This window comes from Dendrobates tinctorius, unplaced genomic scaffold (genome assembly GCF_039654945.1).
Source record: "Dendrobates tinctorius isolate UK_male_01 unplaced genomic scaffold, ASM3965494v1 ptg000035l, whole genome shotgun sequence".
Classification (NCBI taxonomy): Eukaryota; Metazoa; Chordata; class Amphibia; order Anura; family Dendrobatidae; genus Dendrobates; species Dendrobates tinctorius.
Genome location: NW_027361703.1, coordinates 2,223,159 through 2,241,095, shown reverse-complemented (window position 1 = coordinate 2,241,095; position 17,937 = coordinate 2,223,159). Strand labels below are relative to the sequence as shown.

Below are 17,937 nucleotides of genomic sequence, written 5' to 3'. Positions count from 1 at the left end.
GCAAGTCTGATCCACAAAATGGATGAGAATAGGATATGCTCTAAGTCTGATGAATAGATATAAACTATAGGAGAAAAGAGCGCAATAGGGTCTTATCTGGGTAGACTTTGAAAGAGAATAAGATAAATATACTCACCCTTTGTAGGAGAGATTTAGACACGTAATTTCAATGGTCAGCCTGCTGCACGTCCAAGGGTCCACTCCGTGGCCGCCAAAACAACAGTTTTAAAAGGAATACATTTCTGGACTTCTCGTGCGCTGCTTGACAAAATATCACATCCAAATTGTGGATGGTATTGATGCGAGAGACTCATCCGAGTTTCTCGCATGTGAGTATGAGCCCTAATTGTCCCACTCCTGGTTTTGGCTTACACATACTGAGGTAAAAAAAACCCTCCCTAACCAAAACAAAAAAAAGGCGTGAAAAACTATTTTTTTTCTTTACATTTTCCCAATATTGATGAGAAAAAATCTGGATATAAAATTGCATAATTAGGCCGGGGTCAGACATGCAAGAAACTTGGCCGAGTCTCTCACGTTATTACCCGGCACTCGGATTTCAGCGTTCATCTGCATAGAAATACATGCGGCCGCACGCGCCTGTCCGAGTGCCGGGTATTAACGGGAGAGACTCGGCCGAGTTTCTCGCATGTGTGACCCCGGCCTTACACCCCATGTAGCATGACGTAAAGAGCTAATATTATTTGAATAACCAAATGAGAAAATGTTTGACGGCGCGTCACTTTGGCACAGTCTTGGCAAATGTGCCGGTGGCTGGGCACATACAGTCATTGGTGGAGGTGTCACATCATTATTGGGGGGTCTAGAAAACCAAGCAGTGGCCCCTTATAACACGCACTGACCAGTGCACAGTATACAAGACCTGGACACCACATAGTAATTGTGGTAGCTCTGCCACTTTGTATGCAGCCATATTATACAGTGCCAGCTTGTGACTACCCAGTGCCTCGCCCACACAATAGCCACACTCCCCTCGCCTCTCTCTCCACCTTGAAGAGCGGCTGACACTCCACTAATCGGCCTGAACAGAGGAGTCCGCGCTGCTCTCTGGGAAATGTAGTTCTAATAAGCCAGCTTCGCGCAGTACCTACGCTAGTGACATCACGGGCTGAGGACTCCGCTTCCCAGAGTGCCGCGGTGTGTGGCATGGCGGACAGCAATGACTGCGGAGTTTGATGAAGAAGTGGTGTTTGAGGTGGGTGACAATAGCCTCCTTTGTGCTGTGGCAGTGTGCGGGTGTGTGCCCGGGAGGCTGCGCCCCGGGACCGCTTGGGCTCAGTATAATGGAGCTGTTCTGGCAGGATGGGTGGATTTGAATGACAGGTGATTGATCTTTGTCCTGCAGCTTGTGCACATGTGTACATACGAGTTATCCCCAGCTGTCCTCTCTTCCATCATTTAAGGTAAATCCAGAGATCATGTAGCCATTGCTGCACCAGGTAGTGCTGGCTGCATTTCTGCTGCGCTCCTGAGATGTGCCACACTTGCATTTTACCTCTCTGGGATAGAGGTGTGTAAAATGGACAATTCCTTTAAGATATTCAGTTAATATGCGAAAAATGTGTAAATTCAATGAAAACTCCCCATTTTCACAATGGCATGCTTGCAGTGAGTGGTATTTTGTCTATAAAATGTTTCAGAAGCAGGGCTAACAACTATCCACCCAGAATTCACATCATCACCACTGATGCCACCATTACCTGTGTTCTGGGGGCAGGGGTAATGGGGGAGACTTCTGGGGCTTGACCTGTTCAGCCATCCTCATTTGACCATTTAAATTGATCTCCGAGCTAGACTTTAATTTACAGCCACATGCTTGTTGCTGTACGTCCACACCTGACATTTCACAACAGGTGTATTTCAGCTAGTGTTAGAATCCAAAGCAGAACTCCTAATTCTGCTGCTTGCCATTGATATCTCTTAGGGATGTTTCTGATGAGAAGCTTGCTAACAGCCTGCAATGCAGTGGATCACTTAGTATTTCCAACCGGAGATTATTGTACAGACTAAAGCCCCCGTTACACACTGCGATATCGCTAGCAATATCGCTGTAAAGTAACCGATTTTGTGACGTTGCAGCGATATTGCCAGCGACATCGCTACATGTGATACTTACCTCCGACCGGCTCCCCCGCTGGTCGCGCGAGAAGCTCCTGGATCATTTCTCGTCGGGCGCTTCCTGCTGGACTTCCTGTGGACGCGGTGGGAGGACGTCAGGATCGCCGCATCTGACAGGTAAGTAGCGACCCCCGACCCCTGCTATGTCGCTGGTGAGATCTGCCTGTGTGGCAGCTCACTAGCGACCACTTAGCGATGCACCAGCGATCCATATCGTTGTCGGGATCGCTGGTGCATCGCTAAGTGTAACGGTACCCTAAGCTTCCTAGGTCGTATAATCTATGCAGACAGATTACAGCTCTGAAGCCAGCAGAACTGAATAAAGATCCCAACTTTAGATAATGAGAACAGAGACACAGACCCTCATCAGTCACCATTTATTGTACATATAAAAAGGTAAGTATGAGTTCTTATTACCAGCATGCATCGCACAGAGCACCAAAAGTCTTATGGTCACCCTACAAATGACGTTCATGCATCCCCAGACTGCAGTACGTTGGGCTGAGGCAGGGAGATTTCCATGCCATTTCCATGCTGCCCGCTGGTCTTGTTGAGGTAAGCTAATGCAAATGTGTTGTGATCTCCCAGTGCTTGTGAGTGCGTCCGAGCTAACCACGTCCTTGTAGACCTGGAGGTATGGTGACCCCACACCATACAGGACTCTGCACTCCCCATTGGGTCACAGATGAAACCGCCAACTGTGTGATACAATAAAATATCCATTCCTATTCAAAGTCATCCAGATATTATTCACGTTAAGGTCCAAACACCTGCAGTTCAACCCCAACACGTGACAGTCTAAATGTATATATTAAAGGCGTTGTCTCAAGTTCTTATATAGTTAAAATTGCAGACTGTGGATTTTACCTCCTTTTTAAAAATCTTCCTTGCAGTCTCCCGAGTTGTCAGTCATCTTGGTAAGGAGCATGTGTTGCTCGCAGGCTCTGTTCTCTACACCCTACTCATGGCACTTTGTTGGCCAGATCCCTGCATCTTCTCGGCCTCCGTGCCCCTGTGCTCCTCCTGTACTGTCGCTGAGAGCAGATTGGGAGAGACCTTGCTTTATGCTGCCGGACCGAACTGTCAGTCTTCAGGAACGTACCTGCTCTTTGCAAAGCAGGAAGCCATGGGCCAGGAGCGGTGTGCTTTCACCACTCTGAGGGAATGTACGGACCCATAGACTTACTATAGAGCCCGTACCTCAGACCCATAGAATTACTATAGAGCCCGTACCTCAGACCCATAGAATTACTATAGAGCCCGTACCTCAGACCCATAGAATTACTATAGAGCCCGTACCTCAGACCCATAGAATTACTATAGAGCCCGTACCTCAGACCCATAGAATTACTATAGAGCCCGTACCTCAGACCCATAGAATTACTATAGAGCCCGTACCTCAGACCCATAGAATTACTATAGAGCCCGTACCTCAGACCCATAGAATTACTATTGAGCCCGTACCTCAGACCCATAGACTTACTATAGAGCCCGTACCTCAGACCCATAGACTTACTATAGAGCCCGTACCTCAGACCCATAGAATTACTATAGAGCCCGTACCTCAGACCCATAGAATTACTATAGAGCCCGTACCTCAGACCCATAGAATTACTATAGAGCCCGTACCTCAGACCCATAGAATTACTATAGAGCCCGTACCTCAGACCCATAGAATTACTATAGAGCCCGTACCTCAGACCCATAGAATTACTATAGAGCCCGTACCTCAGACCCATAGAATTACTATAGAGCCCGTACCTCAGACCCATAGAATTACTATAGAGCCCGTACCTCAGACCCATAGAATTACTATTGAGCCCGTACCTCAGACCCATAGACTTACTATAGAGCCCGTACCTCAGACCCATAGACTTACTATAGAGCCCGTACCTCAGACCCATAGAATTACTATAGAGCCCGTACCTCAGACCCATAGAATTACTATAGAGCCCGTACCTCAGACCCATAGAATTACTATAGAGCCCGTACCTCAGACCCATAGAATTACTATAGAGCCCGTACCTCAGACCCATAGAATTACTATAGAGCCCGTACCTCAGACCCATAGAATTACTATAGAGCCCGTACCTCAGACCCATAGAATTACTATTGAGCCCGTACCTCAGACCCATAGACTTACTATTGAGCCCGTACCTCAGACCCATAGAATTACAATAGAGCCCGTGCATCAGACCCATAGAATTACTATAGAGCCCGTGCATCAGACCCATAGAATTACTATTGAGCCCGTACCTCAGACCCATAGACTTACTATTGAGCCCGTACCTCAGACCCATAGAATTACAATAGAGCCCGTGCATCAGACCCATAGAATTACTATAGAGCCCGTGCATCAGACCCATAGAATTACTATTGAGCCCGTACCTCAGACCCATACAATTACTATTGAGCCCGTACCTCAGACCCATAGAATTACTATTGAGCCCGTACCTCAGACCCATAGAATTACTATAGAGCCCGTGCATCAGACCCATAGACATAATATAGAGCAGGGTTCCCCAACTCCAGTCCTCAAGGCCCACCAACAGGTCATGTTTTCAGGATTTCCTTAGTATTGCCCAGGTGATAATTACTTCACCTATGCAATGCAAAGGAAATCCTGAAAACATGACCTGTTGGTGGGCCTTGAGGACTGGAGTTGGGGAACCCTGCTATACAGCATGTACACCAGACCCATAGACTTAACTATAGAGCATTAAAGCAAGGAGTGTGCCAAATACCTTAGTAGGAAGACATGGCGGACTTGTTTAAAAATGTACCGCCATATTAGTAAGCATTCCACTCCTTAAACATGATATCAGATAGGAGAACAAAATGGAGTATCAGATTCAAATAGTAAAAAATTAATCATCAGTTTATTAGGTAACAATCATATATAAATAAAGTGCAAAAAAGCATTGTAGCAAAACGCACAGGACATGAAACTAGATGGGGGTCAGTGACCCATACACAGAAATGCCCATACCTATAACATGTATAAAAAATGCAAGCCACGCAGTGTGGCAGCCCTTCAGAAGTAAAGGAATAAGTCAGGCGCGCAACCGTCGTACAAGTGTTCCCAAATGGGGAGGCTTGCACTGCCAGCATGAAGCGCTTACCAATGGATAATGCACAGGCACCCACAAGACTCCCCTTGAGAATGCGACCAGGTTTGGACGCGAAACGCGCGTCGGGAACCTTTATCCTCTCTCTCTGTGTATGTAGAGGCAGAGACCCTGATTACACTATGGTATCACTTGCTGGGCTGCTTGCTGTAGTTTTGATAAAATCTCTAGTTTATAGGCTGCAGATCTAACCATTCTCTGTCCTGAGCTCTGTATATTCCCGCTCACACCACTGATTGGCAGCTTTCTGTGTACACAGTGCATAGGCAGACCGCTGCCAATCAGTGATGCCATTATACAGAGCCCATAAATATGGAGGACTACATGGCTTTCTAGTCCTCTAGTGATAATCTCCTGCTGATGAAAAGTTATTTTATCAAAACTACAGCAAGCAACCTAGTAAGTGACATAGTCCTGGAATCAGGATGTTTGCACCTTTATTATGCTGCCCTCAGAAGGGGTTTTACAATTCTGTAGAGATTCTCTTTAAACATTAATGGTCCATGGTTCCTGCAGGAGATAGGTTGCTGCTAGAGGCTCATTTCCCCTTCCCAGTAAATGCATGATCAGCTGAGCCTGTACGTCTATGGTGGATTTGGGAAGACGCAGAAGAAAGAAACAGCTCATTCAGCTGATGCCTATCTCAAATATATGATTAAGAAAAAACATCAAAAGACACAAATATATACATACATACAGGTGCTTCTCACAAAATTAGAATATCATTAAAAAGTTAATTTATTTCAGTTCTTCAATACAAAAAGTGAAACTCATAACACACAGAGTGATCTATTTCAAGTGTTTATTTCTGTTAATGTTGATGATTATGGCTTACAGCCAATGAAAACCCAAAAGTCATTATCTCAGTAAATTAGAATAATTAACAAAAAACACCTGCAAAGGCTTCCTAAGCTTTTAGAAAGGTCCCTCAGTCTGTTTCACTAGGCTCCACAATCATGGGGAAGACTGCTGACTTGACTGATGTCCAGAAGGCAGTCACTGACACACTCCACAAGGAGGGTAAGCCACAAAATGTCACTGCTAAAGAAGCTGGCTGTTCACAGAGTGCTGTATCCATGCATATTAATGGAAAGTTGAGTGTAAGGAAAAAGTGTGGTAGAAAAAGGTGCACAAGCAACCGGGATAACCACAGCCTTGAAAGGATTGTTAAGAAAAGGTAATTCAAAAATTTTTGGGAGATTCACAAGGAATGGACTGCTGCTGGAGTCATTGCTTCTAGAGCCACCACACACAGATGTATCCAGGACATGGGCTACAAGTGTCACATTCCTTGTATCAAGCCACTCATGACCTATAGACAATGCCAGAAGCGTCTTACCTGGGCCAAGGAGAAAAAGAACTGGACTGTTACTCAGTGGTCCAAGGTCTTGTTTTCAGATGAAAGTAAGTTTTGCATTTCATTTGGAAATCAAGGTCCCAGAGTCTGGAGGAAGAGTGGCGAGGCACACAATCCAAGCTGCCTGAGGTCTAGTATGAAGCTTCCACAATCAGTGTTGGTTTCGGGAGCCATGTCATCTGCTGGTGTAGGTCCACTGTGTTTTATCAAGACCAAAGTCAGTGCAGCCATCTACCAGGACATTTTAGCGCACTTCATGCTTCCCTCTGCCGATAAGCTTTTTGGAGATCGAAATTTCATTCTCCAACAGGACTTGGCACCTGTCCAGAAACCTACCGAAAACAGCCATATCACTGTGCTTGATTGGCCAACAAACTCACCTGACCTTAACCCCATAGAGAATCTATGGGGTATTGTCAAGAGGAAGATGAGAGATACCAGACCCAACAATGCAGACGACCTGATGGCTGCTATCAAAGCAACCTGGGCTTCCATAACACCTCAGCAGTGCACAGACTAATCGCCTCCATGCCACGCCACATTGATGCAATAATTGATGCCAAAGGATCCCCGACCCAGTATTGAGTGCATTTACTGAACATACATTTCAGTAGGCCAACATTTCTGATTTTAAAATTATTTTTCAAACTGGTGTTATAAAGTATTCTAATTTACTGAGATAATGACTTTTAGGTTTTCATTGGCTGTAAGCCATAATCATCAACATTATCAGAAATAAACACATGAAATAGATCACTCTGTAATGACGCTATATAATATGAGTTTCACTTTTTGTATTGCAGAACCGAAATTAACTTTTTGATGATATTCTAATTTAGTGAGAAACACCTGTATACATATATCTGAGGATTATTATAATGAATGAATAATTACATATATCTTGAAAGCGTACGTACTCGTGTGTGTGTGTGTGTGTGTGTGTGTGTGTGTGTGTGTGATGAACCTGATGTGAGAAAGAGACCCTCGGTAATGATTCAATAGAAAACACAGGAAAAAAACAGCAGATGTTAAAAGAATTATATATTTTATTGAATAAGAAATATTGTGAGCAATGGATATGCAAAGGAATTGCAGGGGGTGCATATCAAATGAAAAAGATAAAGTTCTATTGCAAGAGAAAAAAGTAGCACGAAAAAATTCTGTCTATAGAAAAATTGTAGAGTCTTATTGAAAAATAGAAAGTGTGTATGGGTTGTAGTGCAGTGGTAGCACACCGTACGCAGTGATGAGGCAGTGACCCACACAGTTCAAGCATAATTCTATTTAATGTGTTATCTTCACAGCATTAAAGGGAAGGGCCCACTTCACGCAAGTGCATATAACTTCATTGCTTATTATCAGTGTTCAATTTACACCAGTTCATAGCACTCCATAGTGCACGGCTTTGTATCACAGTCCCTAACATGATGGACTTCACCTTGTCCTGTTTCCATGGGCAACTGCAAGCCGTGCCAATGTCTCTCACTTACAACCTCCTTTAGTCTGCAGTCACTACACACGCTAGTCCGCCTCTGACTAGTTCCCGTGGGTGTCCTGCACCGCTGTATCACAGTCTCTACTCACAGCCGTACACAGACCTTCACATCCTCCTGTCTGCAGCTGTGACACACGCCAGTCCTCCTTTGGGCACAGGACAGTCTATCCTCCGGATCTCCTCCGGACACAAGACCTGTCCACATCCGAGAATAGTTGCCGTGGACAGCAGCACTGCTGTGTATGCTGTGGAGTGCCAGTTCTCACTCTGGCCATGACACACCTGAGACTGACGAAGACACTCTCCAGACTGACGAAGACTCTCTCCAGACTGACAAAGACTCCACCAACCCTTTCCTGCAGGGTTTTTAACATAGCAACCTGTGTCTTTCAGCCTCCTGGAAAACCTGGGTCCGGAATGGTACAGACTGCAACACTATCATACTGCAATCTGTTTCAAACACAGCATCCAAAGCAGGTTTTCCCTACATATACCTTGGACACTAACATGTCCAAGACTAACCTTATTTTCATTATTTTAGTCTGCATTGCAGCCACAGCTACGCCCGTGACTGCCATGCACACCAATGGCCCTCATACACCTCCGTGCATATCCTGGGTAGAACACACAGCGACCCCTGTGACATTGGTCACTGCTTCATCATTGCAATCACAGCGACGCCTGTGACCGCAATGCATTCCCATAGCCTCAATACGCTTCCGTACATATACTGGGGAGAACACAAAGCACCTCGTAGCTGTAACGGGTCACTGCCTCACATGGTATATATTAGATACTGTATATCTCACATCAAGTCAAGAATTTACGTGCACCTCTGGTCATAAGTTCGATCATTATAGGTATCAAAGAGCAAGTACCGTATATATAGACAATGCAATATAATAGCTCCAATATAGGAAGCAAAGAGTGCACAACAAGGGGTGGCTCAGTGGTTAACATTGCAGCACTGGGTTTCTGGGTTCAAACCCTACCAAGGACAAAATCTGTAAGGAGTTTACAAGTTCTCCCCGTGTTTATGTGCATTTCTGCCGGGTACTTCAGTTTCCTCCCACACTCCAAAAGACATACAGATGGGGAAATTAGATTGTGACCCCAATGGGGACAGCAATGATAATGTCTGTAAAGTGCTGTTGAATTAATGGCGCTATAGAAATGAGTAAAGTAACTAAAAATAAATATAATTATCCCCTAAGATTTGAGTATTTTGTCCACATGTAGTTGGACAATATATGCACCATACATGCAAAAGTGCAAGTGCCAGTGTTATATGGTACCGCCCATAAGATAAAGATTTCATGTGCACATATAGTTATAATATACACTCACTGGCCACTTTATTAGGTACACCATGCTAGTAAGGGGTTGGACCCCCTTTTGCCTTCAGAACTGCCTCAATTCTTCGTGGCAGAGATTCAACAAGGTGCTGGAAGCATTCCTCAGAGATTTTGGACCATATTGACATGATGGCATCACACAGTTGGCGCAGATTTGTCGGCTGCACATCCCTGATGCGAATCTCCCGTTCCACCACATCCCAAAGATGCTCTATTGGATTGAGATCTGGTGACTGAGGAGGCCATTTGAGTACAGTGAACTCATTGTCATGTTCAAGAAACCAATCTGAGATGATTCGAGCTTTATGACATGGCGCATTATCCTGCTGAAAGTAGCCATCAGATGTTGGGTACATTGTGGTCATAAAGGGATGGACATGGTCAGCAACAATACTCAGGTAGGCTGTGGCGTTGCAACGATGCTCAATTGGTACCAAGGGGCCCAAAGAGTGCCAAGAAAAAATTCCCCACACAATGACACCACCACCACCAGCCTGAACCGTTGATACAAGGCAGGATGGATCCATGCTTTCATGTTGTTTACGCCAAATTCTGACCCTACCATCCGAATGTCGCAGCAGAAATCGAGACTCATCAGACCAGGCAACGTTTTTCCAAACTTCTACTGTCCAATTTCGATGAGCTTGTGCAAATTGTAGCCTCAGTTTCCTGTTCTTAGCTGAGAGGAGTGGTACCCAGTGTGGTCTTCTGCTGCTGTAGCCCATCTGCCTCAAAGTTCGACGCACTGTGCGTTCAGAGATGCTCTTCTGCCTACCTTGGTTGTAACGGGTGGCAATTTGAGTCACTGTTGCCTTTCTATCAGCTCGAACCAGTCTGCCCATTCTCCTCTGGCATCAACAAGGCATTTCCGGCCACAGAACTGCCGCTCACTGGTTTTTTTTTCTTTTTCGGACCATTCTCTGTAAACCCTAGAGATGGTTGTGCGTGAAAATCCCAGTAGATCAGCAGTTTCTGAAATTCTCAGACCAGCCCTTCTGGCACCAACAATCATGCCACGTTCAAAGGCACTCAAATCACCTTTCTTCCCCATACTGATGCTCGGTTTGAACTGCAGGAGATTGTCTTGACCATGTCTACATGCCTAAATGCACTGAGTTGCCGCCATGTGATTGGCTGATTAGAAATTAAGTCTTAACACACAGTTGGACAGGTGTACCTAATAAAGTGGCCAGTGAGTGTATGTACTAACTGTACTGAAGTGCAAGTGCTATTGACTATATAATACGGTTGCACATCAGATTTTATAGGATAATTATATGGGACCTTATCTATTTGGCACCTGCATTTTGATATATACTTGCATTTTAATACCTATAATGATAGAAGTTATGACCATAGGTGCACGTCTTCGCTTGATATGCTAATAAATATATATATCATTCTATTTTTCAATACGTCTCTACAATTTTTTTGTGTGTAGATCTCTGAAGACTGCTGCCAAAGACAGATTAACTTTTTCTTAAATAACAGACATTTTAGAACTTGCTCAATAAAAATTCTTTATGCAGATAAAAAAAAAAGTACAAAGATAAAGTATTGTAAAAAATAAACTACAGTTTTTTTTCTTTAAAGGAACCTATCATCAAGATTTTGCTACCTTAACTTAGAGCAGCTTGCTACAAGGGCAGAGACCCTGATTTCATGACTGTATCACTTACTGTGCTGCTTGCTGTTATTTTGATGAAATCACTATATTATCTGCTGCAGATCTAGCAGTTCTCTGAATGCTGAGCTCTGTATAACCCTGCCCACACCACTGATTGGCAGTACAATTGTATACAGAATGTGGCCAACCAGTTGTTGGGAGAGGGTTAAACAGAGCAGGAGGACTACAGGGATCTAGACAACTAGTCTTTTAATGATAATCTCCTGCTGATAAAAAATTAATTTTATTGAACCTACACTAAGGAGACTAGTGAGGGATACATCACCGGAATCAGGGTCTCTCTGCCCCTACCTCATATTGGTATCAGATTAAATGGCAAAAACCTGCTGACAGATTGCCTTTTTTTTTTCTTAAATCCATTTTATAAAACATATGCAATAATTTTAAACCCTAGTTCGTTACCCTGGTTACCACCTGTCTCACTGGGTGAAGGATAAGTACACCACAATGGGACGAGGGAGCCCAAACACTAGGGAAGTGTGGAGACCCCTAGGCAGATCTAAAATCACCCTGTCTGCCCTCACCGTCCCTATATAGGTTTTGCACCTATTGCTGAGCAGTAACCTAATCCCTGCCTGACGCCAGCGATAGGCCCTGGTTACGGAGGGGATGGGGTGCAACTAGTCAGTTCCCACTACAACTAAAGGCAGAGAGGGTAGACAAATGAGGGGAACACTTGAGAAGGCAATCGAGATGTCATGCTAGCAATCCTCCAAGAATCCTCTGAGAAGGAACTAACCGACTGTTAGTACTTCCAACTAGATAGACAAGTAAGCGCTAACACCAATGTGGTAGGGGCTGGGATTGGGGGGTGGTCCACTGCTTACCACGACCGGACGATGCAAAGACGAGACGGAGGCAGATTCCAATTGTAACAGGTCCGAGTTTATTGGCTGTCCTCCTTCACTTGTCAGTCCCCTGGTCGAGCTCTTCACCGTTCTCCGACTTCTGCCCTGAATCCTCCTCTGTTGAGCTCCTCCCGGGACTAGCCTTTCTAGAACCCCGACCAGTCCTATTTATCCCCTCTCTCACTGGGAATTCCCCTCCTGGGTTCCTATCTCCCCGCCCCCCATGACTAAGCTGTAAGCTGATGTTAAGTCCTGAACTACACTCCCCCTGCCATCTTGTGGTCAAATTTTGGTACTGCACTCCCTTTTCTGTCTTTCCCAGCTCTTACCTTTCTGTCATTACCAATCCCCGTCTGTGGTGCACACATCGTTCCCTCCTACTTCCAGTCTAGTCTGTCCGTCAAGTCACCTTCCCCACACTCCCCCTTCCTTTGTCCATTGTCGTCCCCACAATCGTACTCCCTACCTATGTCGTTCTAAAGCTTGTCCACAGTCTGTTGTTGGACCGGTCGTTGGGCCAAACCCGCTGCCCATGGGGGCCGAACCAAACCGGGAGCACCATGCTCCGAGCAGCCTACTGCTACTCGCCGGCGTGCACGCCACGTGACAATTTCTTTCAGGTTGGCGAGGTCCACCCGGACTACTCTACGGCGTGTACCTCCCACTACTCTCCCCTTCTACTACCTTCAGGTTTCCTGGATGCCATGACCGAGGCCTTTTGCCTACCGGGTCATCATTGGCGCCCGCCCGTCCTTTGGGGTGTCCGTGGTGTCAGGGATCTGACTAACGGACCACTGTCTGGTGCGATATCTCTCATCTCTTCGTCCTTCACTTAAAAGAGTCATGGTCAGCGTCTTCGTCACATCTACCTCGTACCCGGGACCTGTTACACACACTTTTTTTTGGGTTATACACACTACTCATTAAATCAACTTTTAACATACTGTCTATATAATTACCACTACTTTAATAACAATAGGAGTTACTCAACCGGAGTAACCCCCCCTTTTTTTGTTTGTTTTTTCGTTTTTCTCTTTTTTTCTTTTCTTTCAACATAACATTTTCCCACAGCATCTTTAAAACAGAGTATAACTACTCCCCCTTCCTTTAGCATTAGTACTTACTCCCCCACATCTCCGCTATGTCAGGAAAAAGGTCAAACAATAAAAAAAACATTCTTCTTAACCTGGACGAAAACTGTCCTCGTGGCCTGCACAACGGTGCAGCGAAATCCCGACAGTCCGGGCCATCTCCTGATAGCCGGTAGCAAGGGGCCCAACAGCCGTGGAGCTCCCGGGATGCAGGGAGTGTCTCTAGGGGTCATTTTTACGGGGGCTAGTGACCTTCTGGTTCAGCGATTACAGCTACCGCGTAGTAGCCGCGGGGACAGTACTCCTTGTAGTACGACACCAAGTCCCCCTCCTGCAAAGCCCGGCCGTGACAGATGGACGTCACGTTGATGTATACCTTCTGGCCGGTTGCGAGGTCCCGAATGAACCCGTATCCCTTCTCCAGGTTGGTGTACACAAGCTGCCCCATAGATCGTGAAGCCGCCATGCCAGCCTCCCCTCTCTCTTGGAGCAGGTTCCAGACCTCCCGCTCCTTGGCCTTTTTCTTCTGTATGACCTCCGCGACCCAGACGGAGGGTCCGGTGTAGGCCTCGGAGTCCGGTGGGCGGGACACGGCCGGGGTTGAGAGAGGGGCAGAGGCGGCCGCAGATTCCGGCAGCCCAGCAGCCGCTGGGGCCAGGCGGCGGGCAGGGGCAGCCGCGGGTCCTGGCGGGTAGGCCGCAGAGCCCGACAAGCAGGCCGCAACCGACTTCGGGGATGACATAGATGCGGCCGCGGAGCAGGCCGCAACCGGAGTCACAGATGGAACCGGAGCGGCGGCAGGCTGCGGTGGATAGGCTGCCGCAAGATAGAACGCAGCAGGGACGGCCACCGGTGGGTTCCGCACTGGCGACATCGGACGAGGTGCCGCTGGGCGGGGTGGTTCGGGGACGTGAACAGAGGCGCCGCTCAGCCCAGCGGAGGCCGCAGAGCCCTCCACAGCCGGGCCCGCAGGAACGCAGGAGGCCGCACGGAGGGGGCCGGTCGCGGAGCCGCCGGCTGAGCCGGGGGACCTCTCACCTTCCCCGATGCCGCGGCCTCCAACAGGCCACCCCACGACTCCTCCCGCAACCTCCGATCTTCACCCCGCCGTCCGGCAGGGCTAGCCTCCAGGCTTGTGGGTTCCGCGGTGAGGCCCCCAGACGATGTCTTCGGCGGCTGCTCCCGCAGGGCCCGCCGTCGTTCCTCCTCTCCTCTCGATGTCCGGGGGGGCTGTCAATGGCTCCAGAAAGCAGTTCTCCCAGCGAGACTCGACCTCTTGACGCCACCACCATTCCAGGCGTTCGAGGCCACGGCAGCTGCAGCGTCGCATCCCGTCCGGTGTACAGCAGTCAAATGGCGCCAAACAGCTGCAGCTGGCCTTCCCACCTGGGCCACTCCTGCTCCTGGGTGGGGCGATGGTCGGCTTTTCCACCCATCTTCCCGGGTCCAGTATGAGGGGGCGGTGGTCTCCAGTTCTACACCGCTTCCCCCAGGAGTGAATTTGAGGCAGCCCCAGTCCATCCAGAGCAGCGGCGAACACCTGGGCCTCTTCCCTGCTTACCACAACCGGACGATGCAAAGACAAGACAGAGGCAGATTCCAATTGTAACAGGTCCGAGTTTATTGGCCGTCCTCCTGACGACCATAGCCATTCACCGCAGCACGTTTACAGCTCTCCGTTTCCAGTCCTGGGTACCTTCATCTTTCCTTCAGTCATGATGACGTCCCTCGCGGATCTTTCGCTGGGGCTGTCCTAGACCAATCTACCGCCAGCGCTTCACCTGCCTGAGGTCGTCATCCAATCGGTACTCCCGGGGCCTCGTCTGTCCTGCGGTCCGCTGTGGCAGGGCCACCCCCCCGTCTTCTCTTGTCAGACCCCTGGTCGAGCTCTTCACCGTTCTCCGACTTCTGCCCTGAGTCCTCCTCTGTTAAGCTCCTCCCGGGACTGGCCTCTCTGGATCCGCAACCAGTCCGAAATATCCCCTCACTGGGAATTCCCCTCCTGGGTTCCTATCTCCCCACCCCCCATGACTAAGCAGTTTCTATAGCCGTAAGCTGATGTTAAGTCCTGAACTACGCTCCCCCCTGCCATCTTGTGGTCAAATTTCGGTACTGCACTCCCTTTTCTGTCTTTCCCTGCTGTTACCTTTCTGTCATTACCAATCCCTGTCTGTAGTGCACACATCGTCCCCTCCTACTTTCAGTCAAGTCTGTCTGTCAAGTCACCTTCCTCACACCAGCACCATGCTGCAGCAATTGAATGGATTTAAACCTACAGCACAGGTGTGTATTTAGCAGCAGAAGGTGTTGGGTCCTTGATAGAGAAGGATATCGCTCCATAACAGAGACGCTAAAATCAAGGTGCTTGAGCTAATCGCAAAGAACTTCTACAGCCGGATTCAGGATGACTGTCACACCCGAGAGACCAACTGAATATATAGAGTTTTGAAGAACATTAATTTTGTAATGCTGAGATAAAAACTTGGAAAAATGTTTTGAAAGTCTAAAAGCCATAAAATGGTCCAGTTCTAAGGGTAAAAATGCGATTGCAGTTTTTGTGCAATTTTTTACATAGATTTTTTTTTTTTTCTTCTGGCTGGATCAGCTTTTGGCTTTGGCAACTTCCGGCTTTGGCTAAGTGGGTATTTTTGACCGTTTCCAGTGCGATAAGGGTATGTGTACACGGTGCTGATTCTGGTGCAGTTCTGCAGCAGATTTGGCCCTGCAGAACTGCAACAGAACTGCAAGTGATGTACAGTACCATTTTAAGGCTATGTAAAACATAAAACACTGCACATGCTGCAGATTTTTCCGCGCAGATTTGCGGCAGATTTAAAACTGCAGCATGTCACTTCTTTTGTGCAGTTCTGCAGCAGTTTTTCATCTGCTCCATTATAGAAATTTGCAGGTGAAAACTGCAGGGGAAATCCGCACAAAAACTGCACTAAAACTGCAGGTAAAACGCAGGTCAATTTTACCTGCAGATTTAGCAAAATCTGCGCGGAAAATTCCACAGCAGAATCCGCACCGTGTGCACTTAGCCTTAGGGTTCAGAAAGCTGAGATAAGTGGGGAGTGGATACCAGTCTGAGGACCTTTACAGCTGTGGACCCACGTATGCAGAAAATTCCTGACAAAAAAAACGGACTCCTTCCCAGAAAAAGCGCGTTTTTTCAGCGCGTTTTCTATGCGTTTTTTTCCGGAGCGTCCCCAGTTTCATAGAATATAGTTAGAAATGCAGATTTTTCCGCGAAATTAATGAGCATGCTGCGTTTTTTACCGCGATGCGTTTTTTCGCGGAAAAAAACGCATCAATATGCACAAAAAGTGCGGAATTCATTCAAATGAATGGGATGCTTCTTGTAAGTGTTTTTTAAGCGTTTTTGCCGGTAAAAACTCTTAAACGTGAAAAAAACGCTTACGTGTGCACACAGCCTTAAGGGAATCTGCCAGTGGCAGTAATACAGTAACTTTATATGGTCTCTTGTGTGATGTAGCGCAGTCATTCAGTTAGGGGATCCTCGCTAGGCAGCGAATAAAACACATCCGGCACCGGGTTTTCCATACAACATAACATAGTCCATGCGGTTTATTCCTCCATCATAAACCCACAGCAGCACTATAAACTTCACATTACAGCATAGCGTCCATTATAGAGCTTCACTCTGGTTATCCTGTACTCACACAGGTTATGCAAATGTCCATTACACGGGCTCTTCAGCCTCAGCGTTATCTCACCCACGTCAGGGTCAGCTCACGGTTTCTTCACCATGCGGCAGACGTCTTTTCCCTCCAGGGAATTCCCAGACACGTGCAGCCATTCAACACCGCGTTCCCTGCTGTCAGGAAGACGCCCCCCGTCTCTCTCAGACAGGGCCTTCCACACTGGACCAACCAGGTCCCAGCATTCAACACATGTGACCTACCCTGGCCACATTATATGGTCCATAGCCACGCCCACCGGGTCACATGACTATGACCTCATCACAGGCCCTTCAACCACTCACACTCTTTACAACAGTGTTCTTTAAACACACCCCCTCGGTGTGTTTGTAGGTAACTAGGTACGCCCGTCTCCCTAGTTACCTGGAGACTTCTCCCTGACACATTGAAACAACACCTCAGCAATGTCATTGCTGATACACACACACACACACACACACACACACACACACAAGTCTCCATCTCAAGGCCACCCACCTTGAGATACATAACCGTCCTTCAGGATTCTGCCACTCATCCTTTCTCTTGGTACATCCACACAGCGCCCTCTAGCGGACACAGTGGTTACTACACCACACTTGGTTTAAGTTTTTTTTTTTGCTTCATAATATCACACAATGTGGCCCATCTTAAAGGGGCTGTCCACTACTAGGGCAACCCCTTCTTGATCTAAATGTTTTTCCCAGATAAAATAAAAAAGTCTGTACTCCCCTCCCGTGTTGGTGCCGTTCCCGTGATGTTGGCTCTCGTGCTCCCTCTCCCCTGGGCTCTTGTGCGGTGTTATGACACGTGATACGGTGCCCAGTCATCCCTGGCATCACTGTCCCCACCTTTGTACGAGTTGAACATGAAGAGGAAGTCCGGGCTGCAACTGATCTTTGACTTTCTCTTCATGTTCGATTTGTCCAAAGGCAGTCACAGTGATGCCAGGGCTGATTGGGTGCTGGGGTCACATGTCATAACATCGCACAAGAGCTTGAATGTCGACACCACTGGAACAATGCCGGCACGGGAGAGGAGTATAGGGTTTATTATTTTATGGGGGCCAAAGATTTAGATCAAGAAGAAAGGCAACAGGAGTAGTTTCCAGCATCAGGAGAAAAAAGAAAAAAGGG

General features: G+C 47.3%; 1 protein-coding gene across 4 annotated transcripts in view; it reads left to right on the top strand.

Annotated features, from left to right (window-relative positions):
• Positions 1 to 1,037: 1,037 nt before the first annotated feature.
• Positions 1,038 to 17,937, top strand: part of VEZT (vezatin, adherens junctions transmembrane protein) — an 86,905-nt gene continuing 70,005 nt past the window's right edge. For 2 of the 4 annotated variants that reach the window (XM_073573212.1, XM_073573211.1), the window contains exon 1: positions 1,038 to 1,216. In XM_073573212.1, the coding sequence (XP_073429313.1) occupies positions 1,181 to 1,216 (36 nt within the window). In that variant the 5' untranslated portion in view covers positions 1,038 to 1,180. Of the gene's footprint in view, positions 1,217 to 1,250; positions 1,425 to 17,937 lie in introns of those variants that run through there. The other 2 variants (XM_073573213.1, XM_073573214.1) reach the window with 2 other exon arrangements.